Raw genomic sequence first — 14820 nt, 5'->3', positions numbered from 1 at the left:
TGAAATTTTGCAGAACCCTTCTTCCTGCCCATTCTCTTCAAATTTCTCTTTGATCAAAAAAGAATGTATTAGGAAATAACTACAAATTCCTACAAGAATTCCGAAAAGAGGAAAAGAAAAGGATTGTTGGATTTCAGAGAGAAACTGGGTAAAGAGAAATTAAAGAGAATTTTTCTTAACAACCCTACTTTTAATCTGGCCATACTGATTTCTGGCTGGGGCAATCATCTCGTGGAGCTGCTGCCCGGCTCCTCTTCTCTAGATTTTATATTTAAACAGATTTGCCCAGGACAAAGAATGCTATAATGAAACAGCTTTGTAACTGTTTCTTGTAGGTGGTATTACTGAACTTTGTATCAATTATTATTGCAAAATATAAATGTGAATACAGAATGAAAAAAGCATACCAAATAGCAGACCTCTTCAGTGACTCAGAATATTGCTTCTTTTGTCAAAGTAACAAAAGGTCCAGGACAATAATGCAGAAAAGCACATTCACAAATTCCAATCATGAAGCATTTTTCCTCATTCAGTTTTTCCCATTCAATTTTATGCAGGCATACATTTTCTGAAAGCTGCTTAATATTCTGGCCCTTTTTTGTTAATTGCTTGCTAGACAAAAGTAATTTTTAAAATTCTGCTAACTGGAAAATATATATTTTTTTTAACTTCAACCTAGATCTTAAAGGCTTGAGTCTTTGCACGTTTACTGGGAAGTAAATTCCAGTGAGTACAAAGGGACTTATTAACAAATGTGAAAAGGATTGTAACTGTAAATACATAATCCTACACAAATGGATAAAAAGGAAATGCTCCAAAAAGTGGTTGCCCAGATTTCTCAACCTTTTAACTGTTGACTATAGTAAAACCCAAAAGCATTAATATGTGTTCACATTGCAAATCCAAAAGGGTTCACAGTCACTGTAAATCATCAGCTGGATGAAAACTTCAAAGGAAATGACAAATTCTTAGAGCTCTGAAATATTCTTCATTGACAATTTTTGAGTAAGAAAGCATTGGAACCATACCTCCGTCTTTACTTTGTTATCTCCAAAACACAGGTGCTGTAGGTAGGCCGCAGCATTGGCTTGAACTGATGGGAACTGATGCTGAAGCATGTGAATGACTTCAGGCAATTCTGGATCCCGCCATGCAAATTCTCTTCATTGGATAAGCAGAATTCAAAGGAAAAGTGTGATTTTTTCCCCTGCATTTTATAAACTATTTTAATACCACAGTTAGCCATTCTTACCACCGATTACAATTTTACAATTATTTGTAATTAAAATTTAAAGGAGTTAAAATCAAGACGGTCTCAAATACAATTAAAAATGAAAGTGCTAGGAAGTGTTTTAGAATTATTTTGCTATAGCAGTTGTGCACAGTACAAAATATTAGGTGTGCTTGCCTGGGATCCTTCTGGATACTGTCTATGGATGGAGACCTTGTTGTCCCGTCATCAGCTGGAGTTGGATGCTGCACCCTGTTGTAATTGGACTCTGGAAGTCGATAATGAAATGACCTGTAGGGTTCTGCGTAGGTAGCTGTTGTGTTCAGAGCATAATTGTTTCTTTGGTATGTAAGCGTGCTACGCTGACTAGAAGATCTTTGCAGATTTCCAACACCTGGTGAATAAAAAATCAGTATTAAGAAATATTCAATGGCTTGCATCCTACCACTCTGCTCTGCAAAGCTGGAAGTCTTCCTCCAGCCTAAGAAATTTCTTCCAAGAGAAGTGGGTTTTCTGCTGGAGAAGTCACAAATGTTGGAACAAGCCTCCTTAGGCTAGAGGAAGGCTATTAACTTTGCTTAGCAGAGTCATAGGATACAAGCCAATGCATCTTCAGATGTGTGTTAACACATATGTTCACAATTTATCTAACACATCTTAATTCCTGCTGAAACGCAATAAAGCCCGAGAGTCTTTTGGAAACAATGGAATAACTTCTATTTAGACTGGTGCTGTGGGACTGTAGTTAATCCAACAGAGATTATAGTTTAGTATTTGTTATGTTTTTAGTGGTTTCACTGGACCTTTCATTTTTCTATAGGATATAAATATTTTAATTTTAATTCATTGTTATCTACTCTGAACCTCCAGGAAGGGGTCAGAGAATGGTATAGGTCAATGGTATAGGGTCAACAATATAGATGGCAACGATATAGGTTACAGATCCTTCATAAGCTCCCCATCTCACCCTGAACAAGTAGTTTGATGGTGGAAGGAACTGTAAGGTAAGCTACTTGTTTCAAAATATAATTTCAGGAGGTTAATTTTAAAAGGTAGTGGTCTATATTAAGCCAAATGGGTAGTAAAAAGTTGGTTGTCGTCCCAATTCCTGAGGTTGATACTCTGTTTAAAGTCAAGATTTCAGTTTTAGGTTTTATCAAAACAAAAATTCATCAGGCAGAAGTGCAAACTACTGCATGGCATAGGTTTCTGTCAGAATTACTTTCGCTAATAAACCATAGCCCTTAGTGTTGAACAAATTCCAGAACAAAGTTAAACTGCACAATTAAGTAGGCTGTTTTCTTGAATTAGACTCCATGTTTTCTAAACAAGAAATATTTACCTAGTTTCAATTAAAAAGAGAATCAAACATTTTTAATTAGAGTGTTTATGTACGCTCTATATAACAATCAGGTTAATTTTAACAAATATTTTAGCTCTAGATTCCACCCGCCAAGGCAAAGTGCATTGGGTTGGATGCGCCAGAAGTGTCCACCAACACTCTTCCACTGGATCCACCCTAATAAATTGCAGGTTTAAAATTCTGGTGTGTTTATTCATGGACCACAAAGATAAATTTCAGTTTCGCACCTACCTGATCCAGTTCGATATAATGCTGTCTGAGACCCTTGGTGTACATCAGCTGATCCATGATTTGGACTATGATATACTGGACTATAATAGGTTCTACCTTCATATATGGGAGTAATGTGTAGATCTGGAGAAACAGTTGAACGTAGCTCTTGGCCAAGTTGACTGTGCTGACTAGCATATGAACTTCTCAAGCCTACAAGGACAAAGTAATACCATATACTGAAGTTAGTATGATGCTAATCAAGATACAGACACAAATAAATCCTCAGGTTTATAATATAATCTTTTAGACTCTGACAAGTGCATGTGGTTCTGGCACACATTCATATCACAATCTTAAATTATATTAAGGCAAAAATTGCTATGTAATCAGTACTTATACAGATTTCTTAAGAGATATGCAGCATCTATTTCTTTTTCTATTTATTGGCTTCTTCAATTAAGTACTTATTTTAAATATTCCTTGACTTTATGGAGGTCAACAGATTAAAGCAAGGCAAGAACACAATACAAAGCCCAAAGTAAGCCAGGGGAAATAGCTCAACCCTAGAAGTATGCTGCTATTTCTGTATTTGCTGAGATACTTCTCCCCACCTGCAACCATGTGGAATGTGGCCCCTGGCTCTATGGTGGGATGACTAAAAGAAGTTTGGGGAACTGACCATGATGCTAAACCTGCCTCAAGAATTCTGTTTTTCTTACAAGTGCTGCTGTTAGGGTTGCCAGGTACCCCAGTCCTCCCAGCAGAACGTGGAGGTCCCAGCATCTGCCTGCTCTGCTGTCTTCAAGCACACGTGCTCCTGCACCTGCGTGATGATGTTAATTCTAGGAAGTGATATCATTGTGTGGGCTGCGGCCACCCTGGGAGTGCTATCACACTCTGTGGGGGCTCCCCCCAAATTGGTCCTGATTTGGCCTGAATTGGGCTGGATTTAGGCCGATTCAGCCAGGATTGGGCTGCTGCAGAGCGTGGGAGCGCTTCCCCACTCTGCAGCAGACTGATTTGGGCCCAGATCATGCTGGATCAGGTCTGTGGGAGCACGCAGCGCTGCCCAGGAGCATGCCCCTGGGAGGCCCATGCCTCCCTTGCTGGCCAGATAAGCGGGGGCGGGGGGTGGGAGCGGGGATCCCTCACCCCCAGTGGGGGACTGGCAACCTTTGCTGCTGTCCTTATGAGAACTCATAAAAAGCTTAGAGCAAATACCCTTCTCCTTCCCTGCCCAAGTCAAGGAGCATAGGATGTAATTGTCTCATGCCAAATGATTTCAAAAGTGCCCAATAACCCTTGTGTGACAGAATGTACAAGTCCACATTTTCATTTTCAGAAAGGGCTGAGGGAATGTCTCATAGTTTGGTGTGTTCATGCTTTCTTCCAGTTTGAGGTATCAGTTTGAGGTTTGAGACAAGATTCTCAGGGACAGGATAGATGTGTCCCACTCTAAAAATGGCAGCGTTCTTGTTGTCAAGGAGAATGAGGATCTTGTGGAATCAGGGCACCGTACTGAGGATAAGGGGAACATGCCCTTAGAAGGGACCTCTTCTTCAGTTGGTGAGCAGGTTTCCTTTCGCATCAAGGAACCATCCCTGGGTGGGGCGGGAGGGAGGCTCTTGGTAGTTGGTGATTCGATCCTTAGACAAGTAGATAGCTGGGTGGCACAACCGCGTTCTGACCGTATGGTGACTTGCCTGCCTGGTGCGAAGGTAGCGGACATTACGCGTGTTATAGATAGGCTGGTAGATAGTGCTGGGGAAGAGTCAGCGGTTGTGGTCCATGTTGGAACCAACGATGTTGGGAAATGCAGTCGTGAGGTCTTGGAACAAAAATTCAGGCTGTTAGGCAGGAGACTCAAGGCCAGGACCTCCAAGGTAGCCTTCTCAGAAGTGCTACCTGTTCCACGCGCAGGGCCAGAGAGACAAACGCAGATCAGGAGTCTCAATGCGTGGATGAGACGATGGTGTAGGGAGGAAGGGTTCAAGTTTGTTAGGCACTGGGATTCTTTTTGGGACAAGCGGGAGCTGTACAAGAGAGACGGTCTCCACTTGTCCCGAGAAGGAACCCGGCTGCTGGCACTTAAAATCAAAAAGGTGGCAGAGCAGTTTTTAAACTAAATGCTAGGGGAAAGCCGACAAGAGATAAAGTGTCTCTGGTTCAGGATGGTTCATCTCAGAGAGATGAAGGGCTAGGTATAACACTTCTACAGGGAGATAGATTAGAGTTGTCAACTGAGATGGAGACAAACAGTGCAGATGACCTAACTACGTCTCGAGGCAAAGTGTGCCGGGGAAGTTACAGGTGTTTATATACAAATGCTAGAAGTGTCCGAGGTAAAATTGGGGAGCTGGAATGTTTAGTGTTGGGCGAATCCATAGACATTGTGGGCATATCAGAAACTTGGTGGGATGAGGAAAATCAGTGGGACACGGTGATTCCTGGATATAAATTATATCGGAAGGATAGGGAGGGAAGGGTTGGTGGTGGGGTGGCTCTATATGTCAGAGAAGGTATACATTCCAGTAAGATTGAGAAGGTAACTGAATTAGATTCGCTTCTGGAAATGCTATGGGTTGAAATTACGGGCCCAAATGGAAACTTAACTGTGGGAGTTTGTTATCGCCCTCCAGATCAGAAAATAGAGGAGGATTATAAAATGATGACAGGATTAAAGATGACTGCTAAACAAAAAAACTGTGTTGTAATGGGTGATTTTAACTACCCACACATTGACTGGGCCAATGGGTGTTCGAATCGGGGGAGAGAAAGTGAGTTTCTAGACTGTCTCAATGACTGTGCTATGGAACAGATGGTTACAGAACCTACTAGGGGAGAGGTGATCCTGGATTTGGTCCTCAGTAATGCTGAAGACCTGGTGAGAGATGTAAATGTGATTGCACCACTTGGGAACAGTGACCATAATGTTATTGAGTACAACATATGTATAAATAGGAAATTGCCAAATAAGACCAACACAGCCATGTTTAACTTCAAAAGGGGTAACTTTTCTGAGATGAGGGGGTACGTGAAGAAGAAACTGAAAGGGAAAGTAAAAAAGGTCAAAACACTTGGGGAATCTTGGAGACTATTTAAAACTACAATCCTGGAAGCTCAAATTAAATATATACCGCTGGTTAGGAAAGGCACAAATAGGTTTAGGAAAAGGCCAGCATGGTTAACAAGCAATGTAATAGAAGCTGTAAAAGGTAAAAAGGATTCTTTTAGGCAGTGGAAAACTAGTCGGAGTGAGGTTGATAAAAAGGAGCATAAGCTGTGGCAAAAAAAGTGCAAGTCTGTGATCAGACAGGCAAAAAGGGAATATGAGGAGCATATTGCAAAGAACATAAAGAAAAACAATAAACAATTCTTTAAATATATTAGAAGTAGGAAACCAGCTAGGGAGGCAGTGGGGCCCTTGGATGACCAAGGCGTAAAAGGATTACTAAAGGGTGATAGGGAAATGGCCGAGAAGCTGAATGCGTTCTTTGCTTCTGTCTTCACTGTGGAAGATAAGAAGTGCATGCCCACTCTGGAAGCACTGACTTTGGGAGGGGTTTTGAAAGACCTGAGTCACATTGAGGTGACGAGAGAGGAGGTTATGCGACTGCTAGATAATTTAAAAACTGATAAATCACCGGGCCCAGATGGCATACATCCAAGAGTTCTGAAAGAACTCAAGTGTGAACTTGTAGATCTCCTCACAAAAATATGTAATCTGTCATTAAACTCTGCATCTGTTCCTGAGGACTGGAAGGTAGCTAATGTTGTCCCCATCTTTAAAGAAGGTTCCAGGGGAGATCCGGGAAATTACAGGCCAGTCAGCCTGACGTCAATACCGGGTAAGTTGGTGGAAACTATTATCAAAAATAAAATTAGTGGGCACATTGATGACCAAAAGCTGATGAGGAAAACTCAGCATGGGTTCTGTAAGGGAAGATCTTGTCTCACCAATCTGTTAGAGTTCTTTGAGGGAGTGAACAAACAAGTGGACAAGGGAGACCCGATAGATATTGTTTATCTTGACTTCCAGAAAGCTTTTGACAAAGTTCCTCATCAAAGGCTCCTAAGTAAGCTCAGTAGCTATGGGATAAAGGGCCAAGTCCTCTTGTGGATCGAAAACTGGCTAATTAATAGGAAACAGAGAGTGAGTATAAACGGGCACTTCTCACAGTGGAGGGTGGTGAGCAGTGGGGTGCCACAGGGGTCGGTATTGGGTCCAATGCTTTTTAACTTGTTTATTAATGATTTGGAATTGGGATTAAGCAGTGAAGTGGCTAAATTTGCAGATGACACGAAATTGTTCAGGGTGGTGAAAGCCAGAGAGGATTGTGAGGCACTCCAAAGGGATCTGTCGAGGCTAGAAGAGTGGGCTTCCATGTGGCAAATGAGGTTCAATGTAGCCAAGTGCAAAGTAATGCACATTGGAACCAAAAATCCAAAATATAAATACAAGTTGATGGGGTCTGAACTGGCGGAGACTGACCAAGAGAGAGATCTTGGAGTCATGATAGATAACTCACTAAAAACATCAGCACAGTGTGCGACTGCCATAAAAAAAGCTAATGCCATGCTAGGGGTTATTAGGAAAGGGATTGAAAACAAATCAGCCGGTATCATAATGCCTCTGTATAAATCGATGGTGAGGCCTCATTTGGAGTACTGTGTACAGTTCTGGTCGCCACACCTTAAAAAAGATATCATAGCACTGGAAAAAGTACAGAGAAGGGCAACTAAAATGATTAAAGGGTTGGAACACTTTCCCTATGAGGAAAGATTGAGGCGCTTGGGGCTCTTTAGCCTGGAGAAAAGACGACTGAGGGGAGACATGATAGAGGTTTACAAGATAATGCACGGGTTAGAGAAGGTAGAGAAAGATGTGTTTTTCTCCCTTTCTCACAATACAAGAACTCGTGGGCACTCTATGAAATTATTGAGCAGTCGGGTTAGAACAGATAGAAGAAAATACTACTTTACACAAAGGGTGATAAACACATGGAATTCGTTGCCACAGGAGGTGGTGGCAGCTACAAGCATTGCCAGCTTCAAGAGGGGACTGGACAAATATATGGAGCAGAGGTCCATCAGTGGCTATTAGCCACAGGAGATAGATGGTATTCTCTTTGTGGGGAGGTGGTGCTCTGTTGTCTTGGTGCTGGAAGGAAGGCAGTGGGAGGGCTTCTGGTGTCCTGGCCTCACTGACAGTCCTTTAGATGGCACTGGATTTCTAGCCACTGTGTGTGACAGAATGTTGGACTGGATGGGCCACTGGCCTGATCCAACATGGCTTTGCTTATGTTCTTATGTCTGAAGTGAGGAAAAAACCACATTAAAAAGAATATCTTATATCAAGGTAAGATTTGCACAGAGATTTCACAGTGTTTTTTTCCTTCTTGTTACAGAACAAGACTTTGCGAATATTGTTGTTTTTAAAATTCAAACTTAGAGACATAATATAACTGCTGATATTAAGAGTATCAAAACTACTGTATGGGGCCAAACCAATAAACGACGTCATCCAATACCCAGTCTGCAGCAATACACTTGTACAAGAACTGGGAAGCGAGTCCCCCTATATCAGTTCCGAACATTTTCTTGTAGACAGAATTGTAAAAGCATATTTAATGAAGTGCCACTCTTTTATTTTCCTGACCAATGTTATCACTTTGCATTGACTTTCAGAGTTCATTGTCTGAGATTGTGCATTAGTGTGTTTTTACAAATCTGCTGCCTGTTAATTCCCATTCATTCTCATGTGTCTGAAGACGGCAAGTGCGTTCCCTATTCAATTTCTTCCCATGATTTAGGATCTTATTTTCCACTTTAAGTTCTCCTATCTTTCGTTTTCCATCTAAACGGGAAAATTCCAATTTAAGCCTCTTCTTGTAGAGTTCCTTATCTATAACTCTACCGATTTTTGTGCTCTTTTCTCTTGATTTTACCAGTTTCACGGTTTCTTTGTCAAAAAGTGGCAGACAGAACAGTCCATTGTTCAAGGTGACAGGTATTCTTAACTCTCTGTGCTATGGTTTATAACATTTATTTATTTAATGTACCTACACCACACTTTTTAGCCAGCCTGCCTCTCACAGCAACTTGTAATTAGAATGATCACAATTTTCAATTAAAAGTCAGTTGCTGAGATGCATCGTTCCTTTTAAAAAAATACACTCAATGAAAGAGATTCTGCAAATAGCGTAACATCTTGGGACCTAGCAGATCTGAAAAGTTGGGACTGTTCATTGGTTGTGATGATGGAGGGGGAAGCATTGTTGTCAGGTTGGCAGAGAGAAAAAGCATTGTCCCCTAGTCCTATAACCCTCTGATAGTTGCTAGTGGCTTCTAATTAGCTGGGTTTACGATGTCCCTGCCCTTCTCCAGCTTATGATGCTAAGGTTCTATGCAAAATGCAAGGAACAAACTTGTCCCTAGACTGCGTATACAAAACTTTTCCCATTTTAAAAAAATCCAAGCAATACTATTCAAACGTCATTTTTTCCATATAACATATTGGTGAAGAAGAATTGGGGAAGATCCTGTGAGCTAGCTAGCTAGCAGCAGCTGCGGCATAACATGTTGCTGAGTTTGTTCTCTTTGCTCATATATAGTTAAGGCCTGAGTGTGCCCAGAGGTGCAAATCTCAGCCCAGGTTTCCCCAACATGGTGCCCATGGGTGTCATGTTACTACTTCCCTGGGCACCCACAAAGCTTTACAAAAAGTGGGAGAGGCCATTATAAGGCAGGCCTTGTTATCGGTTGCCCTTATTCAAATGAAAGAGTTTTCAAGGACTGGTAAGCATCCAGTCTTTTTAAAGTCAGTGTATGGTTTCATTCCCCCTTCAGGCCTAACTGACAGTTGACATAGGCTGGGCTGTTCCATGAGGAATAAGTTTTCAGGAGCAGAAGCCCACCCACTCTCCTCCAGCCCTGCTGTTCTCCAGGTGTTCAACCATACTTCCAATCAAAGTACAAATAATACTAACCTTGACAGACCAATGGCCGAACTCTGAATAAAGCAGCTTCAAGTGTTCAGTATGGTTGTCATGCAATTATTTTTCCAAAGTGAGGAGGCACTGTGCTTGGCTCTGCCCCCTGTGGCAACCATTTTGGCTTTGGCCCCGCCTCCTGTGGCAACCATATTAGGATGGCAGTCACCATCCCTCACCACCCCCTCTCAAAACTTCAAAGATGCCCACAGGCTCAAAAAGGTTGAAGTCACCTTAACCTGAGGGTTGGACCCTCAAGTTGTGTGGAAGTTGGGCTAGCAGAGCAAGACCTGTTTGCTGCTGAGAAGCGCCCCCACCCCACCCCATTAGCTTCTGCTGTATGTTTTCTGTAAGGTTAACTGCTTTGGTTCAAAGCAGGCTACTAAGCAAGCAAGCAAGAGAACAATGTAAAACTGAGAATTAGATTCCAAGAAAGTGGCTGGTACTTGTATTTCCATTTATCAAAATAAGTGGATGCTGCTTCTTGTTTCTCTTCTCTCTTTTTATCATTTTCCTATGATATCTTGTTGGTCATAGCCTAACCATGGTATGTAAATCTAACAACAGCACTGAATCTTCTTCCTAATTATTTAGCAGTTTACTGTGTTCTTAGACGTAATAAAGAAATAAGAACCCCTCAGGAACTTAACAAAGGAAGTCAGGAACAGATAAATTACAGTAAGTATGCACTATATATAAACAGCTTAATATATTTTATGTAGCTTAATATATTTTAAGATCATTACCTGTGTTTCTAATGCAAAAGAATTTAGACAGGGATATGCAAGACACTATTTCTCTTCTAAAAACCGAATATATATAGTTTAAGTTGCACCCCAGTAACCCTTTCTTAAACAATTCAATGGCTAAATTTAAATTCCTTCCCTTATACTCCCTCCTCTCTCCTTGCTGTGTAGCTCAGAAATTAAATATCTGTGATTTTGTGGCAAACCACATTCTGTTTTATCACTGTCAGTAATTTGAATGGGCTGAGCAACACATGCACATACTCCATTTTTTGTCTCCATTATAACGAATGGATCTCTCCATTATAATAATATAAGGAGCTTTGGTTTCCTTGAGGAAGCACGGTGTTTGGCACCAACATTCTTTTTCTGTGCACTTCAAGCATTTTGTGTAGGAACAATCAAATAGCTGAAATACATTATTGTCATTTGATGAAAACCCAGCACAAGAATGTAACACTTAATTCCCTTTTATGAGTACTGAAACAATTCACTTCCCAAAATATCTATTCAAACTGGTCTGCACTACTGCTCTTAACTAAGCCAGTGAAGCAGTAATGTTACAGCCTCCTCTCAGTAAAATCAACACATGCTTTTCAGTGACACCCAGGGCCATACTCTTATCACATGAAAAATGTCCCAGTTCAAAACCATTCATAAAACCCTAATGTTTTGGAATCAGATGAAAAGAATTGACTGTTCCAATGGTGACAGGAGCAGAGGAATTCTTGAAGGTTAACTACTGGGCAGCAGCAGTAGTGGAAGGTGAGACTGGCGGAGAATCTTTCACAGACAATGGCAGTGTCACTTCAGCTAACCCTGGCTAGTACTGTGCAGAAGAAGGCAATGGTAAACCACCTCTGATAGTCTCTCACCTTGAAAACTCTATGATGAGACAATCCAAAATGAAAGAAGATACAGTGCTAGAAGACAGGATGGCACTCATTTGGCTACTGGGGAAGAGCAGAGGACAAGTACGAATAATGCTATTCTTAATGATGGGACTGGATTAAAGTCGAAAGGAAGTCCAGTTGCTGCGGTGAATAGATGCAAAAGGAACATCCAAAGCTGTGCAACACACATAATAGGAACATGGAACGTGAGAAGTATGAAGCCAGGTAAAATAGAAATTGTAAAACAAGAAATGGAACTGTGATGGACTGCACTTTTTAAAAGCCTGGGAATGTTAAGGGTTAATCCCTCACAGAATTGGAGAGCTTTGAGTCATACTCCAAGGAATCTGATTGGGTAGCATCAGCTGGAAAGGGGAGGGTCTGTTTTCAGCCCCAGCTGAGAGAAATCAAGCTTGAACAATTGGGAGACACGGTACTAACTTTAACACTGATAGTAGAATTGGGGAAAAGTTGGCAAGGAAGTTTGGGAAGCAGACTCCCATTTGGGCCAAAGAAAGAAGATAGATCTTCTAAGGAAAGGAGACTTTCCCAACCCGGTTAAACAGGGAGGAAGTTCTGGAGAGTGAAGAGATCCCTGGTCAACTGTGGCTGGAAACTGCTTTTTAGAGCCCTTAAGATTCAGTAAAAAACTGAAGGAAAGCATTGGTGAAGAGAAGGGGTTTGGGGTACTAGAAAGTTAGTACCAGCATTCTTAAACCAAAAAGAGAGAATACTAAAAGAAAGTGTACCAGAGTGTTTGGGGAAAACAAGGGAACAAAAGCCTCTGAATATAAGAATTTAAGTATCTACAAAGAGCATAAGAACTGTGCATGTACTAATTTTACCTCAAAGATATCTATGTTGAATTTCCTCAAAAATTTTCACATGACCTTTCCTCTCTAAAATAAATAAAGTAGTTATTTTTGAATTTTAAAAATGCCTCTGGTGCCATTTCTGCTGCTTAAGGACAAAGAAGAGCGAAGAGGAGGGGGGAACATCATAGGAACAATTAAACGTTGCAATCCTGGGTGTGAGTTAACTAATGTGCACCGACTGAGGACATTTTCAGTCAGAAAACAACAAAGTGTTTTATTGTGGAAATGACAAACTCAGAAGAAAAGGTGTTGCTCTAATAGTGAGGCAAGACATAGCACAAGCAGCGAAGAGCTATAACGCAAAGTTAAACCCATTAATATCAATCAGACTTCATGGAAGGCCTATTAACAGAACCATCATTCAAGGTTATGCCTCAACTACAGATGCTGATGAGAGAGAAATTGAAAACTTTTACACAAGTGTCCAAGAAGAAATTGATCATACACCTAAACAAGATATCATGAAAGCTCATACCCTACCACAAATTTTGTTAGTCTTATAGGTGCTACTAGACTCTTGTTCTTTCCTACTGCTAGAGGCAATAAAACATTGATACCCAAAGAAGGACAAGACTTGACTGACAGTTTTAGAAGTTTTAGACTGATAACAATATAACAAGTGTGAATTCTGTAATTATGACAATGTTTGTCGTAGAGAAAATCAAAAGCTTTTCCTATATATTTTTTACTCTTTTTTTCTTACTTTTTGTCCTTTTAAAAAAATCTCTCGATAAAATTCATTAAAAAAACTGGCGGGTGGGGGGAGAACTACAGTTGAACAATCGCAAGCAGTTAGGCCTGGGTGAGTCATGTAAGTAATGTGGTATCAGGTTGTCCAGTGGTTGCTTCTGGGCTTGTCCTCACTCAACAGCCAAGACATCCCTGGAAAGGTCCTCGTCCCCTCCCCCTGCCTTTTACTGATAGATTCCTAGCTTGGAGCACTGGCTGAACTGTTATGTTTGCCTAGCACAGCTACTGAGAGCATCTGGTTAAAGCTACAAGCACTTTTATAATTTTTTTTAACAACCCAATGTGGGTTTTTTAGATTTCAGATTTTTCTGCAAAGCTGTGGCATTTTTCAAGTATGAAGAAACATCGGTCTTTCTTGACCATTCATGGCTCCAATCTCTGGATTTAAGTATCCTCAGATCTTTGACAATTGGCTATTAGTATATAAGATCTGGATTCTGATATTCACATCCTATCATATGGTTTGTTGAGATTCAGTGAGAAAGGCGGACTGTAATGTTTTATTTATTTTTGATACCACTCTGTAATGATTTGCTGTTTGTTTTAACCATTACACCTTTCGTTAAACCTTTTTAAAGCTTTGCTTTTGGACCTTTAGTTCAGCTCCTCCTTAATTTACCTTAAACTTATACTTCAGGAGGGATATGGTCACAGCCAATACACTTTTTAATTCCACTCACACAGAACTTAGGTGTTCTCTTACTTTACGGCTTATACCTTTTGTGTGACCTGTATATTGCTGCCTCTAAGACTCCCTCAAAATGTTTTCACTGCCACTAAAGGCTTTCACCTTAGACCTCCTTATTCTATCTTGTAATACAAAAAGGCTTGTTATAGATGGTAGTTTGACAGAATGGTCAGCATGTGAGGATGGTTGTAAGGTAAATAAGGATCTTTTTTTCTTAATCAAAAGTAGAATTTATTTATAGGTATGTAAGTGTGATGGTTGCAGTTTTGATAAACCTATCTGTTTCAGAACAGTTCTTAAGCTGGGTGATTTCAAAGACAGTTATATATTCACAAGCCCAATCACACAGACTAATTTTCCACACAGATCTTCTCTAACAGAATAAACTCCACCCAGATATAGATTTTCTCATGTCTTTTCACACAGACTGCCTGAACTAGTTGGATCAATCTCTCACTCAAGATACAAACAGACTCTCTCTCAGGTGCATACACAGTTTGCCTGATTTAGACTAATTTCTCTCTCTGAGAAATATATAAACTCTCTCAGGAACACAGAGTTTCACTGAATTTAGCAGAATAAATACTTTCTTTCAGAAACACACTAAAATAAAACCCATTTCAAGCTTCCACACAAGTTGCCTGTTTTGGCCAGAATAAATATTTTCTTTCAGTAGACTAAAACTACACGTCACTCGGTCTCCTAGGGTACAGCTGCTGTCCAATCAGATTACCCTCCACTCACTCATCCAGCCCCCTCCTTCTTTCCTCAGAGGCCTATGTTTTAACTAACAGCAATGACTTTTAAAACCCCAGATAAACAAGCAGAAATACAAACTAAATGCCTTACATGCAATACATTAAATGGATTATAAATAATATAAATAAATAAATGTTCAAAAACACAATAAGGAAACATAAATGTGTGAGAACTGAGATATTTTTTAAAATGTGTTAAATTCCTTTTAATTAGCATATAACCTATGTAGGTGTTTTACATTAGCCATTTATTCCTAGATCTTTTTACCTTCCCAACTTTAAAAGCAAGTCTTAAAGGCCACAGTGACATA

General features: G+C 40.4%; 1 protein-coding gene across 5 annotated transcripts in view; it reads right to left on the bottom strand.

Moving 5' to 3' along the window:
• PKP4 (plakophilin 4) overlaps positions 1-14820 on the bottom strand; it is a 169679-nt gene that overhangs the window by 42616 nt on the left and 112243 nt on the right. For all 5 annotated transcript variants that reach the window (XM_054972413.1, XM_054972415.1, XM_054972414.1 and 2 more), the window contains 3 exons: positions 2826-3017; positions 1409-1625; positions 1029-1161 (listed from right to left, as the gene is read on the bottom strand). In XM_054972413.1, coding sequence (XP_054828388.1) covers positions 1029-1161; positions 1409-1625; positions 2826-3017 — 542 coding nt within the window. The remainder of the gene's footprint in view (positions 1-1028; positions 1162-1408; positions 1626-2825; positions 3018-14820) is intronic.

Source organism: Eublepharis macularius, chromosome 2, assembly GCF_028583425.1.
Source record: "Eublepharis macularius isolate TG4126 chromosome 2, MPM_Emac_v1.0, whole genome shotgun sequence".
In the NCBI taxonomy this organism is placed as follows: Eukaryota; Metazoa; Chordata; class Lepidosauria; order Squamata; family Eublepharidae; genus Eublepharis; species Eublepharis macularius.
This window is presented reverse-complemented; position numbering and strand designations above follow the sequence as displayed.